Here is a 17,726-nt window from a genome sequence, read left to right on the forward strand (position 1 = left end):
CGGCGGGTTGGCGGGAGGAGCGGCCGCCCCGCCCGGCCCGGCGCGCCTCACGGGCGGGCGGTGGGAGACGTGTGCGAGCGGGAGCGGCTCGGGGCCCGCGGCCCTGCCCCCCTCGGCCGGGCCATGTCGGTGTGCGGTGGCCCCGGCGACGCGGCTGCCCCGCGACTGCGGCCCCGCGCCGCCCTGATGGCGCGGCGGCCAGAGCTGCTGTGCGGCGCGGCCATCGTGCTGGGCTGCGCCTTCCTCATCGCCCTCAAAGTCACCTGCAGGTACCGGCGGGGGAGCGGGCGGACCCGGGGCTCGGCCAGGGGGGAGCGGCCGCCGGTCCGCCGCCGTTCCCAGAGGCGGTGCTGCTCCGGGGCCTGGGGCAGAGCCGCTGGCTGGGCCTGGAGGGCCGGGGTCGCCCAGCGGCGCCGTGTATCCGCTGCGGCCGGGCCGCGTCGGGCACGGGCATCCCCGGGCTGGGGGACGGATCCTCCTCCCGGGCCCCACCACGTGCGGTCCTCAGGGCGGCTGGGACCGGTCGCGTGTCGGGGGGACAGCCATGTCTCCCTCAGCAGGATGGCAGCGGGGCGAGCAGGGGCGATAAGAACGTGGGTGGGAAGGCAGCGGAGTGTTTTAGAGACATCCTGCCCCACCGCGGGTGTCGTGCTGTGGCGGCAGATTCGCGGGGCACCCACTTCTGAAGGCAGCATCAGGGTATGCAGGGCGGTGTCAGGGAGTGAACCAGGCTCTCTGCTCGGTGGGGCTCAGGAATGTGACAGGAGGCAATGGGCAGGAACTGATGCCCAGGAAATTCCACTTGAACCAGAAGAAGAACTTCTTTCGTTAGTGACCGGGCACTAGGACAGATTGTACAGTAAGGCTGTGGAGTCTCCCTCTCTGGAGATATTCCGGAACCGTTTGGACATAATCCTCTGCCATGTGCTCTGGAATGGCCCTGCCTGAGCGGGGAGGTGGAACCAAAGGAGCTGCTGTGGTCTCTTCCAGCCTGCCCCGTGCTGTGGCCCTGTGACAGGCACGTTGTTGAGATGGAGCTGCTTCTGCTCATCTCCGGAGGTGGCTGGGACCTCTCGCTGCCGCCGAGCGGGCTCTGGGCCGCTGCCCTGCCCTCAGCGCTCTCGGCATCGGCGGGGCCAAACGAGTCTGTCCTGGCTCAGGTGTTGCTGTCACATCATCCCTTTGCCTGCACCTGCTTCGGACACGAAGATGTTTCGTGGTTTCCCTCCCAGTCTGGTGGTGCTCCTCTTGGGAGCTGGAACTTCCTTCTTTGCCAAGGGCTCTGCAGTTCCTGTTTGCCCGGAGCTGGTGGACGTGGAGCCAGGGCATGTTTGTACTGGAGGGCGGGGAGCAGCGGCAGAGCGGTGGGCACAGGCTGCTCGGTTCTGGAGCCTAAACCAGGCTCTAAATATTCTGCATGGGTTTTAGGTCAGTGTGACTGTTACGTGCTCCAGGTGACACTATATTAAGAACACCTACTGCACTTGGGGTTTAATTTTGAGATTAGGAGAAGGCTGCGAGTGCTGATTATGTCCCTGTTCCCCAGCATCTGACAAATTTTGTTCCACAAACACTTGATTCACAAGTAATGCATCTGAGAAATGCTAAGGCTTTCTTTTCTTACCTGTCCACAAAGGGTGTGTTACTAGAATCAGAGTGAATTTTAAGTCTGTCAGTGAGTGCCTCAGAGGAGCTGTGCCTCCATTCCAGGAGGCTGTATTTCACAGTGACCTGATAATGTAGATGAAATTGCAAAGCTCTTGCCGTATTTCACAATGTGTGGTGAAGGATTTCTGAACATAATGACCTCCCTGGTGGTACATTACTAAGAAAATAATACTTTTTTTTTGTACTTACAATGATGCTTCCTGCTCTCCTGTATTCAAAACCTCCATATTCCTTTCATTTTACTGTAACTGTGTTTGAAAGCTCACCGATGGAATGTGATTGGAATGTGGTTCTCACTACTTTGTAATCTAGAAGTTTGGTTAATGGGGTTCAGCTTTTCAGATTGTGGTTAAATAGACTAATATCAGTTAGGTATTCCCTGTTTGGTTGCTGTCAGAAATATAGAAAATTAGGTGTAAACATTCCTTGTGAAGTTTGGAGCATGGTTAATTGCACATGCTAACTATAAGCACAGGGCATAGTTTCTCACCACATGTCAGTGTGATTTACTAGCAAGGCACAGCACCAGGGCATTGGTTCTTACAATATATAACTTTCTATATCAATGGATAAAAAGTACAGAACGGGAAAATTCCTATACTGCAAGGCAGTCCATTAGTGGGATTTGATGTCTTGCAAGTTTAGAGTGACTCAAGGAACAGCCAAATGAGACCTGACCTAACATGGGTTGGTATGAAAGCCTGTGGTCTAGAACCTGAATTATTTCTGGCACTATGCAAATGTCTTTAAAACAAGCCCACTCTCAGGACTGTGCAATCAAAGGGGCTGCTGGTCCTGTTGGCACTTGTATATGCTTCCCTTTTATTACCATGGTGTTCTCATAGAAAGCTGAAGTTTTTGTAGGCTCTGGCAGCAGCTCAATAGCACAATCAGTGTTTTAATAAACAGTTTGTGCTTATTATGTAATTGTTTCTTATGTAATCCTCAGTTTACATGTGTGTAAATTTTAGGGATTTTCTTAGGGAAATTAGTCAAGGTATTCTGTTATGTGTTTGGTATTGCAGAGGAGGACACTACTTAGCAAATCTCCTTAAGCAGCTGTTAGCTATTGATTTATTATATTTTAATTTTAATAGTTACTGCAGGTTTTGTCATATTTGAAGGTAGTCGTGTAGTTTCTGACTCACTCATGTCACGGGGTTTCTGCTGATGTGTTCTACCCATTCTTAAAATTTGGAGCCAATTCATTATCTAATTTTTAGGTCTTGGTGTCTGAAGAACTTGAGGGTTGGGAAGGAGTTGCTGAGATGGTGGCTGGGGGAGAAGGGAAGGAACACAGGTAGAAGTCCATAGAACAAAGTAGATTTTTGATAATCTGTGTAAAAACATAATGTTGCGACTGGATGAATTAATGAATTATAAACAGGAGGAACCATTTAAAATTTTCAAAATTCTGATTCTGAAGATTTGATTTTGAAGCAATTTTATATACAAATTAAGAATTTTTATAACTTGTGATATGTACTGAGGGCAATTCTAAAATGTTAAAGCTTAAGTGAGTAGCCTGGAAATGAGAGACAAGCTACAATATAGTTTTTTGCTGTATTATAAAGACAAAGATATTTCTTAAAAATTAGATAGATTGTAAAGTTTGAAAGTGTGGCAGAGTTTTTAGGAGGTTGCTTAATATATGAGGTTGACAGTGTTCAGGGCTCAATAATTTTATCACAATTAATAAACTTTTAACCTCACAAGGATCAAATATCAGATAATAAGATTTTTATAGTAGCTTTTTATTGCAAGAAAGTAAAAGAAATGCACACAAAGTAAAGAAATACACAGTCTTTCCTAAAACTTCCAGTCCTGTTATGACCCATGGCAAAATTGAGCATGACAGTGTTGTCCAGTTTTCAGTCTGGCTTACTCTAGTGTAAATATAGCTAGGGAAAAATTTTAAAATGAAGACTGTATAAAAAGAGAGTCACACATTCACTTGTGTTTATGGCAAATTATACCATGGCAACTTCTGAACACCTGGGAAGTCCCAAATTCTGGATTGTGTGGTTGCTGATTGGATAGAAAGGGTTTCCTGAGTATTTGGTTTATTTCTTTGTATTACTTAGTGGCCAATCTGATTTCTCTTAAAAAACTCCATCTCATAATCTCTTTAAATTTAGACTATTTGTTTATACTGTGATGTGCCCTGAGCAGTTTGCAGTCCCTCCTCTGATCAGTAAAATAAACTAGTGCACATTTATATATCTTTTCCTAACAGAATATAAAGCAAAGGTAGTATAGAATACTGTAAAACAAAGCATAAGGCTGGGTAATAGGCTCACAAAACTTTATGACCAGTATCTCTTTTCTTATCAGGCTGCTGTTACCTAAAGTACAAGTGTTAAAAGAGGATGAGGCCAGGGAAGAAATCAAAAGAAATCACTCTTCCTGGTAATTTTATGCTCTACAGCAACCAGCCATTAGAGTGTGAGCTAACATACCTATAAGCACAGTGCATGGTATCACAGTGTGACTTTCTAAAGCTTGTGAAGGGTAATCTTTAGATTTTTATAGTATTTCATGAAGCTAACTCAGATAACATAAACTGTAGTCATTCTGCATCAATCTTGTCATTGTGTGACTTTTGCTAAGAGTAAAACTTACGGCTTTGGGCACCCTTTTTTAACTGCTGCTGTGCAGTCTCAATAACCACACTTCATTTTCTCCCTGCAGCCGAGCAAAAGATGTAACAATGCCAGCGAAGCTTCCAGTGAATTTTTTCTCCCCGAGGTCTGCAGTGGTTGATCTGTTCCGGGGGCAGTTGGACTACGCAGAGCAGCTCCGGCGGGACTCGGAGATTGTGCTCTACTTCTTCTACGCGCCCTGGTGCGGGCAGTCCATCGCTGCCAGGGGGGAGATAGAGCACGTGGCCAGCAGGCTGTCAGACCAGGTAACTCTGAGAAAGTACCAGTCTTAAACATCACCTGGTAGCTTTTCAGTGTCCAAGCTGATGATGTTGTCGTCTTCTCATGAGAAACAGTAGGACTTGAACACTCACATTTTAAGGAAACTCATCAGTCATAAATTTAATTTAGCTTACAGAGTGGTACAATAAATGGAGACAGCCTGTGGTTCCTGCTCCGTTGTCTGTTATATCTGCTTTTAAATGGGGAAGGCTACAACTTTCTTGTTGTAAAGTGTTTTCAGATTTGTTCACCTGCCTTCAGACAGAAATTCCCTGGAGTTTGCTTCCAGTTCTGGGATTCTTGGAGATACTGGTAATCATATAAATATTGTAACCATAACAGTACTTTCAAACAGGTGAGTGCCTGTGAGTATTTCACAGGCACAGCTGTCCTAAACCTCCACTTGTTGAGCTCCACTCTGCAGAAAAACTAATTAATGTGGGTTATGATTAAATGAATAAATTTGAAGGATTTAGATTAAGAGGTGTAAAAGCTAGAAAGAATGGTGACCAAAAGGATTCCTGTTGCAAAATGACAAAAAGAATTTTAAAAAGTCTGTCTGTGACAGATATGGAATACTGAGTTGAAAAGGCCCTGAAAATATCGCATGAAATGGATTGGAAAAAGTACATCAAGTACATCTTGGATAAAGTAGGTCACAGTAATGTACTTTGTTAGCTGTAAATTTTTACCTGCTTTGCAGGTGCTGTTTGTGGCTGTAAATTGCTGGTGGAACCAGGGGAAATGCAGGAAGCAGAAGCATTTCTTTTATTTTCCTGTGATACACTTGTACCATCAAAGGTAAGATTTCATATGTACAGTCTAGGTTTTTTATTGTTCTTTTGGGAAACAGAGGTATCATATAAAGTGCTGCATTTTGAAAATGTTACATTTCTGGCTTCAGTAAATAGTTTTTGGGTAGATTCTAGGTGAGCTCATCCTGTGTGCTGCTCAAGTGCCAGATAGGGCTGTAATTGTCAGTTAAATGGCACACTGGGCAGTTCTTCATCCTTATGGAAATTTTGGGTTGCCTGTACATCTTCTGGAACTTCTGCCTCCAGTGAAAAGAATTCACTGTTACATATTAATTTCAGATGTCTGCTTGCTCCCTGGATGGATTATAACAACTGGTCCTAATTTATGGCAGCATTAAAGAGTGTACCTAAGGGTTGTTGAAGTTAGTGGAATTTAAGTGCATATTTAAATTGTACTGCATAGCGAAGACCTTGTTCTAATTTTGAACTTTGCACTCACTTTTTTATTTCCCCAAAGCTAAGATATCATTGTATAAAATTTTATATACCCTCACTTTTATTTTTTAATATATGTATGTATTATCTGTTTTTTTCTCTGTGTGGAGCAGAAGGTAAGGAAACACAGTTTTTAAAACTACATGAAAGTATTTATCCCTTGTATTTTACCTTTTATTTTACTAGTCTTGAACTGCAGCTCTCTTTCATTACAGAGGCTGATTTTGTTTTTTGGGGGGAATTTATGCATTGAGGAGGAACAGTCCTGGTCTTTGTTAGCTGACCGTGTAATAGACACGAGACACTGGTATAATAATTCAAGCTGTAATAAAAGAACCCTACAATCCCACTTGGATGTACTTTGACTGAAACTTACTTGACCTTGAAATTACAACACAGTGAATGGATGCACTTGGTATCGTCAGTAACCTTAAACAGAGCTGTAACCAGATGAGGTGTAAATCCCTATTGATACTTCATAAAATCCTGAAGGGCAGTGCACCCTCATGCCTCAGATACTAAACCTCACATGTGGTGCCCTGGGCATGTGACGTGCTGAGCAGTGAGTATTGCTGTGAACACAGAGGTCTGTAATAAACTGATGTAGAATGTAGAATGGTCTAGTGGGCTCTAGGAGACCATTTTGAAGCACCTCAGTACAGGTATCTCAGTGTGAGTTGGGTATTTTGCAGTGTATCTGTATGTATAAGCTACATTAAAAATGCATCACATTAAATTCTTCAGTGGAAATGGACTAATTCTTTATGCTCTTTGTGTTTGATTTCATGTGGGACAATGATGCTGTGTCCAGTCCATTTATAATTAGGAAGACAACCTCTGGAATTCACAGCTGCAAGCTCCAGCCCACCTTGTTTTAGCACTAACGTTGTGTGAGCTGTTTTTATCATATGGCTGAAGGGGAAATTGGAGCTTTGCTGAGTCTCTTCATCAGCAGTGCAACTGAATTTGTCCCTGCTTTACTGTTTGCTGCTCATAAAAGCCTGTGTAAAAACATTGCACCTTTTCAGACTGACGGTTTGAGACACTGAATAACAAGGGAAAATAGTGACATTTTTCAGATCTGTATTTTTAAGTCTCGTGTGTTTACTTCAGAAGAAGTGGAAAGATATGTATATGGTCATGTAATTTATATCTGAGTTTTACCAAGTTCTTTAATGGGACTCAGAAGTGATTTCCATCCCTCCATATCACCAACACTCTGCCCCTTCCACAGATACTCTGGAGCTTCCCTCTGGTAACACAGCTCCCTCATCACCACTGGTAAAACAGAGAGCAGTTCCCTAGAGGCTGAGCATGCTGTCTGTATAACTCCTATCTGCCACCCCCAGGAGGGACTCTCTACTGTTCATTTAAGTCTTAATGTTCTGTTATTTTTTTTGGTACTAGTTTTGGACCAATTGAATACAAAGGCCCTATGAGTGCTGTTTATATTGAAAAGTTTGTTCGCCGGGTGATGACACCACTACTCTACATCTCGTCTCGATCAAAATTACTAGATTTCCTCTCAAATTATGAGGTACTTGTCTCTCTTCTCTAGCTTTACCACTGTGGTTCAGAAAGAGTTTGACTTGTTTAAGGATTAAATTTGATCTGCTCCAAAGTACTAGTTTATTTTCAGGATTCTGAAATCAGTACCCTATAAATTTGTTAAAATCATTAAAATATGAAATGACAAATTCATAATGTTGATTCCCTGTATAGTTACTATTATGATCTAGTGATGCTCTTAATTTACATTAGTAAATTTAGTATGTAGAGACAACAAAGTTGTTATCTCACCAAACTGTTAAGTACGAACAAGAAAGAAGGGAGAAATCTTTTCACAAAAATCTTGTGGTCTAAGTTGGCACAGCATTTGAGAAATATATAATCATTAATTTTTAAAGAATAGTAAGCTTTTCTGGTAGGATAAGTCTTTTAACTGAAAACAAATATGAAACCAGTTGAAGCAAGGGCTCCTAATCACTTTGTATGTGGTAATTTGATGATTTTAATCCACTGGTACATGTTGTTTTATTCATTTTTGCCTCTTGTGTTCAGGGGTGATGAGATTAGTAGCAATACTGGTGGAATAATAACTTCCAGTCAGACAAAATATGCTTACAACAGAGCCATTTAAAATCCCTTTATAACTGTTGATTCTCACAGTGCACAGTGCAGAAGTACCATAATCTTACTAAAGCCCAAGCTGTGAGAGCAGTGTGGAAACCTGATCAACAAATCAGTGCTGTGGCAGTGGGCAGAGCATGGGGGGGCCCTGCAGTGTCTGGGGCTGGAGCAGAGCCTGTGAGAGCGCTGCTCACTGAGTGCCTGGCCTGTGCTGCAGGATGGGCCTGGCCTGTGCTGCAGGATGGGGCCAGGCCTGTGCTGCAGGATGGGGCCAGGCCTGTGCTGCAGGATGGAGCCAGGCCTGTGCTGCAGGATGGAGCCAGGCCTGTGCTGCAGGATGGGGCCAGGCCTGTGCTGCAGGATGGGGCCTGGCCTGTGCTGCAGGATGGGCCTGGCCTGTGCTGCAGGATGGGGCCAGGCCTGTGCTGCAGGATGGGGCCTGGCCTGTGCTGCAGGATGGGGCCTGGCCTGTGCTGCAGGATGGAGCCAGGCCTGTGCTGCAGGATGGGGTATGGCCTGTGCTGCAGGATGGGCCTGGCCTGTGCTGCAGGATGGGGCCAGGCCTGTGCTGCAGGATGGGGCCAGGCCTGTGCTGCAGGATGGGGCCTGGCCTGTGCTGCAGGATGGAGCCAGGCCTGTGCTGCAGGATGGAGCCAGGCCTGTGCTGCAGGATGGGGCACAGCCTGTGCTGCAGGATGGGGCCTGACCTGTGCTGCAGGATGGGGCCAGGCCTGTGCTGCAGGATGGGGCCAGGCCTGTGCTGCAGGATGGGGCCTGGCCTGTGCTGCAGGATGGGGCCTGGCCTGTGCTGCAGGATGGAGCCAGGCCTGTGCTGCAGGATGGGGTATGGCCTGTGCTGCAGGATGGGGTATGGCCTGTGCTGCAGGATGGGGCCTGGCCTGTGCTGCAGGATGGGGCCTGGCCTGTGCTGCAGGATGGGGCCTGGCCTGTGCTGCAGGATGGGGCACGGCCTGTGCTGCTCAGTGGCAGCTGCCACAGCCCAGGGGACACACACTGGCAGTTTCTCTGGTAGGGGCTGTGCTGTTCATACCAGGAGCCACCACTGCCTTTGCTTTTCCAGTATTTTAAGTGGGGACTGTGAGTTGGGAGTAGTGAGCTGTGGCCTGTCTCTGGGTGCTGGTACTTTCTGTGATCACAAGCAATTCTCTTGTCCTTCCATCGCTTCAGTTTTGCTATTCTAAAATTCTGAAACATTTCTTTGCCTCTTGCAGAGATTAGAAGAAAGCCATGCTTGGTTTTTGGTTTGTGTTATGTTATTTCTTGGTAGACTGCAGAAGGTTACCAATGAGCATATTGTCATTAAGCTTAAATTTGCTTTGCAGTTAGAGGTGCACTTCCACTGGAAAAAGACTAAGATAAAAGACAAATTTAGGAGCAACAAAGATATTTTTAAATACTGCTTAGCAGTTGAACAGATATTTTTGTTTCTGCATTCAGATTTTCCCCCCTTCCTGTGCTTGAAATTCTGTGGCTCCAAGAGCTGAGTTGCTGTTTAGGCTCAGCATTTGTTGGTTTTTTGGTAGAGGCTGTTTCTGTTCATGTTGCCCCATGGTCGTTCCTGCCTGAGGTTCTGTCCCAGACCATGGCTCAAGGTGCTCAGTGTCTTTCTTGTCTCTGTAAATTTATGCAAGAGAGGAAGGAGGGGATACAAAAGTAGCAGATACAGATAAGATGAAAGAAACATAATTGTTTATGAAGATGGCAGAGAAAGCCATAGTCACAAAGGAAAAGTTAGTTTTAAACTGGAAATAAACAGGTTGTTTCATCACTTCTGTCAGAAATGAGAATGTTTTACAATGTTTTTCCTATGAGTTTAGGAATTAATACCTTTTGTAGGAGAAGATACAATCCAGGTGTTAATCCTGTGTTTAAGGGAGAAAGTTTGGGGAATAGAGTAGATTATGGGCAGTTGGGACATGTATGGCACAAACTAATTGCTATTTTGAGACCCTTGGCTAGTGTCTTCTTTTGACTTTTGATCTTCTCTGTATAAAACCCACTAATTTTTAGCAGAAGGGAAAGGACAGAGGACTGTCAAGGATTGCTATTGGGCACTTTGGCAACTCTTTGCTGGTTGATTGTGTTTTTATGATTTCACTGAAAAGCTAATTAATTTCAAGCTCAAAATAATTTGCAAGATTTGTCATCATCACTATCTAATTTTCAGTCCTGTGTTCTGGTAGCAAAAGGGTTCTGTAGACCAGAAGAGATCCTGATGAACAGAATCCAGTTAAATGTAAGAACCGATGGTGTTTGTTACTTGGTCTTTGGTTCCTTCCTCGACCGAATCACGACTGTCGTGACATGCCAGTTGCTCTCACTAGAGGGCGCTCAATCCCCATGGAAAAAACCTGGTTGAGGACTCGGAAGTTGATCTCCTGCATTCTCTGGGGGTTGTGGAATGATGTAAAACTAGAAATGGATACGAATTAATTTTTGAGAGCAAGGAAAGTGTGCCATTTGGAAAGCAGTTAAAATCATGAGCAGGAAGATGTGCAGTTTCTGCCATAACTCAAGGTACCTGTGAGTACCTGTAATCAAATGTCTTTTGTTTTCTTAACTGCAGAGATGTAACAGTTTCATTTTAATCCAAACTGGCGCGTCTCATTCCTCATCTGACTGCCCCAGCTGCCAGAAATGGCCTCAGCCTCCTGAGGCACAGAGGAGGAAACAGGAAGCCACTGTAGTTAGACAAAAAGCTTCACTTATTTATGAATATTAAAGGTGCTCAGGGAATCCATCATTTTCTGGCTTCAGGAGCATTAGGAGAGGACTTGGTCTCTCTGGGAGGTGCCTGCTGTGTCTCTCAACATGTCAGCTTCCTGCTTTGCCCTCTTTGTGTAGGAATGCTTCCTGAGCATCAGCAGCTGGGTAGATCTGACACAGACAGACATTCAGCTGGCTTTCATGTGGTGCCTATGTTAAATGATGGTGGGAAAATTTGCTTTCAGGTCTGGGTACACAATGATTTTAACATCATTGGAAAATGATGTTAAATGTAAATTTAATCTCAGTGAACAGTTTCTTTGCATTTCTACAGTACAGACATAGTGGTATGTAATATTGGTTCTTCTGTTCCCCAGACAAGACACATTCCTTTCCTCTTGCTGTTGGCCTTCCCATGCTCACAGATAAAATGAGGCAGGAATTGCCTGCCTGCACAAGCCTGAGAGTCTGAAAAAAAAATCACCTCCCTTACCAAAACATTTTTTAATATTACAAATTTGGATAGAAGTAGATGGAGTATTAAAAACATTTATGCAGTTGTAAACTAATTAGTAGCTGGGTTTTTTTTCATATCTTCTGTTCCCATCATTTCACTTTTTTTGGCCTTTAAATTTCAGAGCTTTTCCCTCACAGTCATTTAATGCTGCCTTTCTAAAACTCTTCAAGGCAGTTGTAATTTCAGTGACTCCCATCAACCTTTGCAAGTGTTGTTACTCACCCTTTTCTAAAGTGCTCAATATGGAAATATTGAGGTGCTTGAGTATCAGTACACATCCTGGCTGGCTATCTTTGACTGCTGAAAAACAATAATTTCTAAATGTTTTTTGTCTTTCCTACTTTCCTAAGCTGGAAAAGGGCCTTCCATGTTATTTCTTATCATCTTAGTTTCTTCAGGAGTGGTTGGTAACTTCTAGACTTCAGGGAATTACAGCCTGCTGCATGGAGTCATCTACATGCTTGCTTATTCCTTCTACAAGCTGTGATAGGTTTGAGGCATGGTTCAGTAATAACACTGCCAGCTTTTCTCCAATAAAAATGAACCATCTGAAAATCTCTGTTCATTCTTAAAGTTTCCATGAACTTGCTGTTTGGTAATTGTTGTGATGTTACTTGATTTAATTATATCCCACATCACTTTCCATTCCTGTGGTGTAGGAACCAAGCAAGAAATAGGCTTCCCTACAATTAATGATTTTGTATTTCCATATGTGAGTTTCATTAGGAGATAGCACTAAGAACTCTTCACTAATGGACATCCTCAGGTTTGCTCCAAAGCCCTTCCTACAGACACTTGGTCTGAGACAGGGACTGGAAATCATTTCCTGGAAAGAAGAGCTGCAGCAAGCTCCACTCTAGCAGTGCCCATGCTCCTAATGCTCCTGAGCACCCTTGGACATGTCAGTGTTCATTCCTCTGGCTTAGCAGCAGCTCCAGCTGATGGCTCCTGAGTGCTCACATGAAGGTGGGTACCCAGAGCTGCACCCTGCTGCTCCTCAGTAACACACTGGGTGTAGATTCCTCCTCAACTGTTTGCTCCAGCTGCTCCTGAGTTTTGGAGGCTCTTACATGGAAGAAGGTGGGAGTTGTTGCTGTTCAGCTCTTCTTGGCCTGCTTGTATTCCATACCAAGAACTTCTTGTTCACATTGAGGTACCTGTTCTGTGAGACTTGAACCTCACTTGTACAGAGCAAGAATTGTTATCAATTGCAGTACCTGGAAGCATTCAGTCTTGTTAAAAACTTCATTCTTACAGGCAGGAAAACTTTCTTGGTACTTGAGAAAAAACACAGTAATTAGGTCCCTTTCCTCCTATGTATAATTGGACCCTGTAACAGGGCAAAAACTTTCACTGGTCTGGGATGATGATTAAAAGGACTTTATTTAACCAGATTACTGATTAGGCATAGAGCATTAGTAAATACTAGTATATATAGTAGTGTATAGTAGCATATATTCTCCAACTACAATTTTTTAAAATTGAAAAACAATTTACAAAAATTATCTTTTGGGAAACATTATTCACAATCTGGAAATCTTAAGCTTCTGTTAGTGTAAAGCAGAACTGTCTCTCTGAATCAGAATGTTACCTTTTAAATAACATTATAAATACTTCTGCATCTGACTTCTGGCTTCTTGCCACATTTTACTGTCACTTCTGACTTTCCTTTCATTCACTGTTTGGTGTCCTGAATTCACTTGGTACAAGATTAGTATTCAAAAATGGTCCTGGGCAATGGGAAGCTAAAATTTTGATTATCTTACCTGTCTCCTTATTTTCATTCAGTTGAACGCTTTCAAAGTCTTTTAGAAGGAATTATTTCTTTTTACTGTCTTAGTTTGGAACTAAGAGAAAAAGATGATCATTAATTACTAACCTGTATGTTGTTTGAAAAAGAACACTGAGTGCTATTATTTTGCTGTGTTTTTTGGCTACTATTTTATTTCTGTTTTTATTTTCTTCGTGGTAATTATTGGTGCAGCAATTTCTCTAATTGCTTGTAACTCATTTTTGTTATTGATAATTTTTTTGGGGTACCTCACAAAGAATCTTTATGAACAAGGAGTTTATGGTTAGCATTCATCCATGAAAGAGGATTCATGTCTAAAAAGAGAAGTCATGAGCTGGAATGGGAATTGTTGTTATTGGTGAACATCTTCAAGATTGCTAATTGTACTGAATTAGATCAGTGTGTTAGGCTGATATGAATCACTGAATTCATATTAATAATAACAGGTAAATGTATGTTCATGTTTTAAAAAGAAATTTAAATTTTACATATAGAGCTAAAAAAAAAACAAGCAGTCTCTGAAGTACCAAATGAAAATCCTCCTGTGAGGATGTATTTGCCACACAATGGGTGCCAGGTGAGTCTGGAATCTTCTGTTCCACAGCAGTCCCTGGAGTGCTCTTGCTTTGTGTGTCAAATGCCTTCTGTTTGCACTGCTGGAAATGAGGAACAAATAACACCAAATAACCAAATGCCATCACTTAGTCTGTCCTGAAAGTTAGTTAAGCCCATTTGAGTGATGAGTCACAAACATAATTAATAGTAATTTTTAATGGATTATATTTCTAAAAATTTAAAACCAAAGCTCAATGAAATATTGGAATGAAAAAAATCTAGTGTGTACCTCTTTTTTCCAAGTCAGCTTTCCCAGATTCTCTCCTGAGTTTAATAGGAAGTCATTCACCTGGAAAAATCAGTAGGCCTGTTCTGGGATGAGTCTTTTAAATTTGGAATTGTCTGTCTGGCAATTTGAAGAGCTTTATGGATAGGCAGGTGGGATATGGAGTTCTCCAGATTTTTGTGCAGTTGGTCTCTCACTGACTCTTTAGGATATACTGAAAGGATTTACAGTGACTGTAGCATAAAGATGGGATAATCACTTACCTTAGCAGGTCAGGTATTGACACACTGAATGTGTGAATTCATGTGTAAATACTAATTATGTGCAACATAAACAATTACAGTGTTATTGCTTAAGCCTTTTATACTCTGAAAAATTGTATTTGATATTCCAATTCTAAAAAAACCTTTATGATGCTTATGCTTCTTACCTTGGTGCTGGAACTGGTTCAAAATGTAGTTGTAAAGAAAATATTAATTGTTTTTGGTGAACTTCAGCATGGGAAACACTATTAGAAATGTAGCATCCATAAAGCCCCTCTCTCTTACATGAGCTTTTGAATGACAGCTTCATTCTTTCAATGAGAACTGATTCCCATTCAGTCTTTTAATATTAAAATTTTTGTTGCAGCATAAAGTGACTGCTCTTCAGTAAACGTTGTTGTCTTTTAAGAGTCTGTTGTGTTTACTGTAGTCTCATATATTTATACTTGAAAATGGCTTAATTAACTCTAATTCTTATTGTTTCAGCCTGGAGTTGTGGGATTTTTTGAGTTCAATGCTTCACCTCAACCGCCTGGTTATTTAACATTCTTCACATCAGCATTACATTCATTAAAGAAAGGTAAAAGTTCTATTTTCATAATTTAAGGTGTCTGTGAATGGGTTATGTCTAAGTGCTTCAGTAGTTTTTTGCAATATTTTGTAACTTAGGAATTAATCCCTTCTGAGTGTTTCTTGGTGTTCTACCTGTGGGACTGTCTCATTACAGTTGAGGATTGCTTACATAAGAGGTTTACAGTGTGATCAGCCTGGTTTACACCAGGAGAGTTCCCTCAGCCCCCCACGTGTGGCTGCAGGGCCATAGTCAGGCTGGCACTTGGTTAGAGTGAATCCAGGAGTCTTTGTCCTCTGTCACAGGCACTGGGATGGACTGGACTGTGTCAGCCCTTGGAAACTGAATGCAGTGATGGCTGGAGTTAGAGAGCTGCTGCAAGGCAGCCTGAGAAGGGCCTTTCTCTCCCTCTTAAAATCTAAATTCTCTCCCACTGATAATCTAAAATACAAACCCTCTTGATTGTGTTTAAACATGCAAACTTTGTGATGATTGATACCTCATTTTTGGGTCATCAATTTGGGATAGACCCTTCTTAAAGTTGAAAATTAATATGTTTTTTGAATTTTTCTTCCTGTCAGCAAATGAAGGAGATTCATACTCATTTTTTCTTATTCATACTTACTCATTCTTATTTTTTACTGTGCCACTGATGTGATAAAGAGCCTGTTCTATATTTTGCTCTGTGATTTTCACATTTGTACATGGTATTAGTTCTTTGCAACATAAAGATAAGCAGTCTTTCTTTATGTGTACATATTTAGAAATGTAGAGTATATATTTATAAATTATACATATTTGCTGTAAATGTGCATCACTTAATGTTCATGCCTTTCCCTTATGTGAATCATCTTGGCTTTTGAGATGCCATAAACCACAGCAAGGTGCATTTGTGGTACCAGATTCTGTATTTCCTAAACCAGTGGAGAATTTGGACAATTGAGGTTACACGGACAGGTCTTGTTGGAGATTTTTTCAGAAATGGCTTAGAAGGCAGCTGTGAGGAGCAGATTCTCACAGCCTGTTTCTGTAAACAGTAGAAGTTCTCAGGTTGTTTTTAATTACAAGTAAAAGTGACAAACATGAAGGCCTTGAGAACCTTGCATACCAGAGTTCTCAGGCAGCTTTCTCATAACAAGTGGATATTCTATCTTTGGCTGTTTTGGGAAAGTAAAAGTAAGTTTTGAAAACACAAATCTTGGTATTGGAAACAAAAGGAGGGGTTGGTGTGTTATCTCTGACCTATTGTGAGCTCGGGTTTTGCAATATGCATGAACTTAATTAACACGGTTATAAAAAGTGACTGATTGAGTCAATAAACGGAGTCAGATGCTGAACCAACAAAGGGGGGTCTTCTCCCTCCACTTCAATAAGGTCTCTGTACCTGGAGTGCAGGAGGGGAACATGTTTGTGCTTCTTGCCATCTTTCTTCTGCTGTAATCACCAGTGTTGGCAGTAGCTCTTCACAGATTTCTGTGCCTTTACCCAGCACTGTTGTGTGTTCTGGTTTGAGGGTGGTGTTCCAGGGGAGGTCAGTGTGTGTAATTGTTTTCAAAGACTGCAAACCTTTCAGATTACCTTGGCACAATGCGCTTTGGCGTGGTCACGGACAGACGTGTGGCACAGGAGATCTCCCTGGTGCACTCTGGCAGTGTGTATTTGCACAGACATGCCAACACATCTCTTGTGAGTATTGCTGTGTGCTGTGGGGACTCTGACGTGGTACAGGCATGCTCAGGGATCACAGTTAGAAAACTACTTGAATGAGGATATTGACAATGATTTTGTGGAGGAATAATAGGAATGGTGAAAACTTCCATTTTGACTTAAAGGTATAACATGGCACAGATTAGACAAATCACACAAATTAAATTAAATTAATTTATAATAACTCTTAATCCATGTGCCCTGCATTTGAAAAGTTGAGACTGAAAATACTTACTTTCAGATTTACTATTTGGCATAGAGACACTACCTAGCCACACTGGCACCATGAGTGTAAAACAGGTATTGTGATGTGTATTTTATTCAGTTGAGACTATGGAAAACAGGGCTTTGGGTGAAATAGCATAAAATACATAAAATTTTTTTTTTTTGCTAATTACTTAAGATAAACTTGCCTGAATATATTAAAATTGATCCTAGAACCTGTGAGCACCTTTTAGTATATATTTCTTTCCTTTGCATTCAGGAATGAGAAATACCAGTTTTAAATGCAGCCTTGATGTTTGAGTCTTAAAAGGCTGATTTAAAATGAGTTAATATGGTGACTGAATAGTGGGAAGATTGTTCTAACTTTACATGAATTAAAATAAATGATGGTACCAGCTTAAAGCTCTTTTGCTTACAAAGAAAATGTATACTATTGAGAAAAGTCAAGATTGCAAAGATGTAGTAAAAGAAGGAGGAGCTTCTCTGATAGAATCCTTTTTGCTTGTGGATGTTACTGTAATCTGATGAGCATTTGGAAAGCTTTCCCAGAGGGAGAGCTTGTATGAAATGCTGCAGTTTGCTGACACATGCATTTTGAAAGGAAGTTCTAATCACCACAGTAACAACTCAAACCACACTGAAGAACTGCATTTGTTACTAAATCAAGTGAGAACAAAACTGTTTTTTCCCCCTCCAAGATCTATCCAAAAGACATCATGAACTTCACTGCTGAGAACATTTGCAAGTGGGCTCTGGAAAATCGGGAGATGCTCATCCGCTGGCTGAGACCTCATGGTGGGAAAAGCCTTCTTCTAAACAATGAGCTGAAGAAAGGACCAGCACTTCTCATCTTTATACCTTATAATCCCCTAGCAGAAATTCATCCTCTTTTAGATGAAGTAAGTGCAATCTTTGGTTTTTTTTTTTACTTGAAAAATACTAAAACATGAGAGCTGTGGTCAGGGGTCTGAGGTTAATTGTGACACATACCTCATTTTAGCTCTCTGTTCCAAGTGTCTGGTTTTGTTTAGAAGCACTTTTTCATGCTCTGTTATCACAGCTCCCTTACACTGGTTTGCATCTCACACAGTGTGCCTTTGCCTGACTCAAC

The 17,726-nt window shown here is 42.1% G+C and overlaps 1 protein-coding gene across 2 annotated transcripts in view; it reads left to right on the forward strand.

Moving 5' to 3' along the window:
* Positions 1 to 2: 2 nt before the first annotated feature.
* Positions 3 to 17,726, forward strand: part of TXNDC11 (thioredoxin domain containing 11) — a 30,129-nt gene continuing 12,405 nt past the window's right edge. The window contains exons 1-7 of one of the 2 annotated variants that reach the window (XM_074553149.1): positions 3 to 269; positions 4,360 to 4,576; positions 5,296 to 5,393; positions 7,250 to 7,379; positions 14,599 to 14,692; positions 16,257 to 16,369; positions 17,314 to 17,514. In XM_074553149.1, coding sequence (XP_074409250.1) covers positions 124 to 269; positions 4,360 to 4,576; positions 5,296 to 5,393; positions 7,250 to 7,379; positions 14,599 to 14,692; positions 16,257 to 16,369; positions 17,314 to 17,514 — 999 coding nt within the window. In that variant the 5' untranslated portion in view covers positions 3 to 123. Of the gene's footprint in view, positions 270 to 4,359; positions 4,577 to 5,295; positions 5,394 to 7,249; positions 7,380 to 14,598; positions 14,693 to 16,256; positions 16,370 to 17,313; positions 17,515 to 17,726 lie in introns of those variants that run through there. The other variant, XM_074553150.1, reaches the window with a different exon arrangement.

This window comes from Zonotrichia albicollis, chromosome 16 (assembly GCF_047830755.1).
Source record: "Zonotrichia albicollis isolate bZonAlb1 chromosome 16, bZonAlb1.hap1, whole genome shotgun sequence".
Taxonomy (NCBI): Eukaryota; Metazoa; Chordata; class Aves; order Passeriformes; family Passerellidae; genus Zonotrichia; species Zonotrichia albicollis.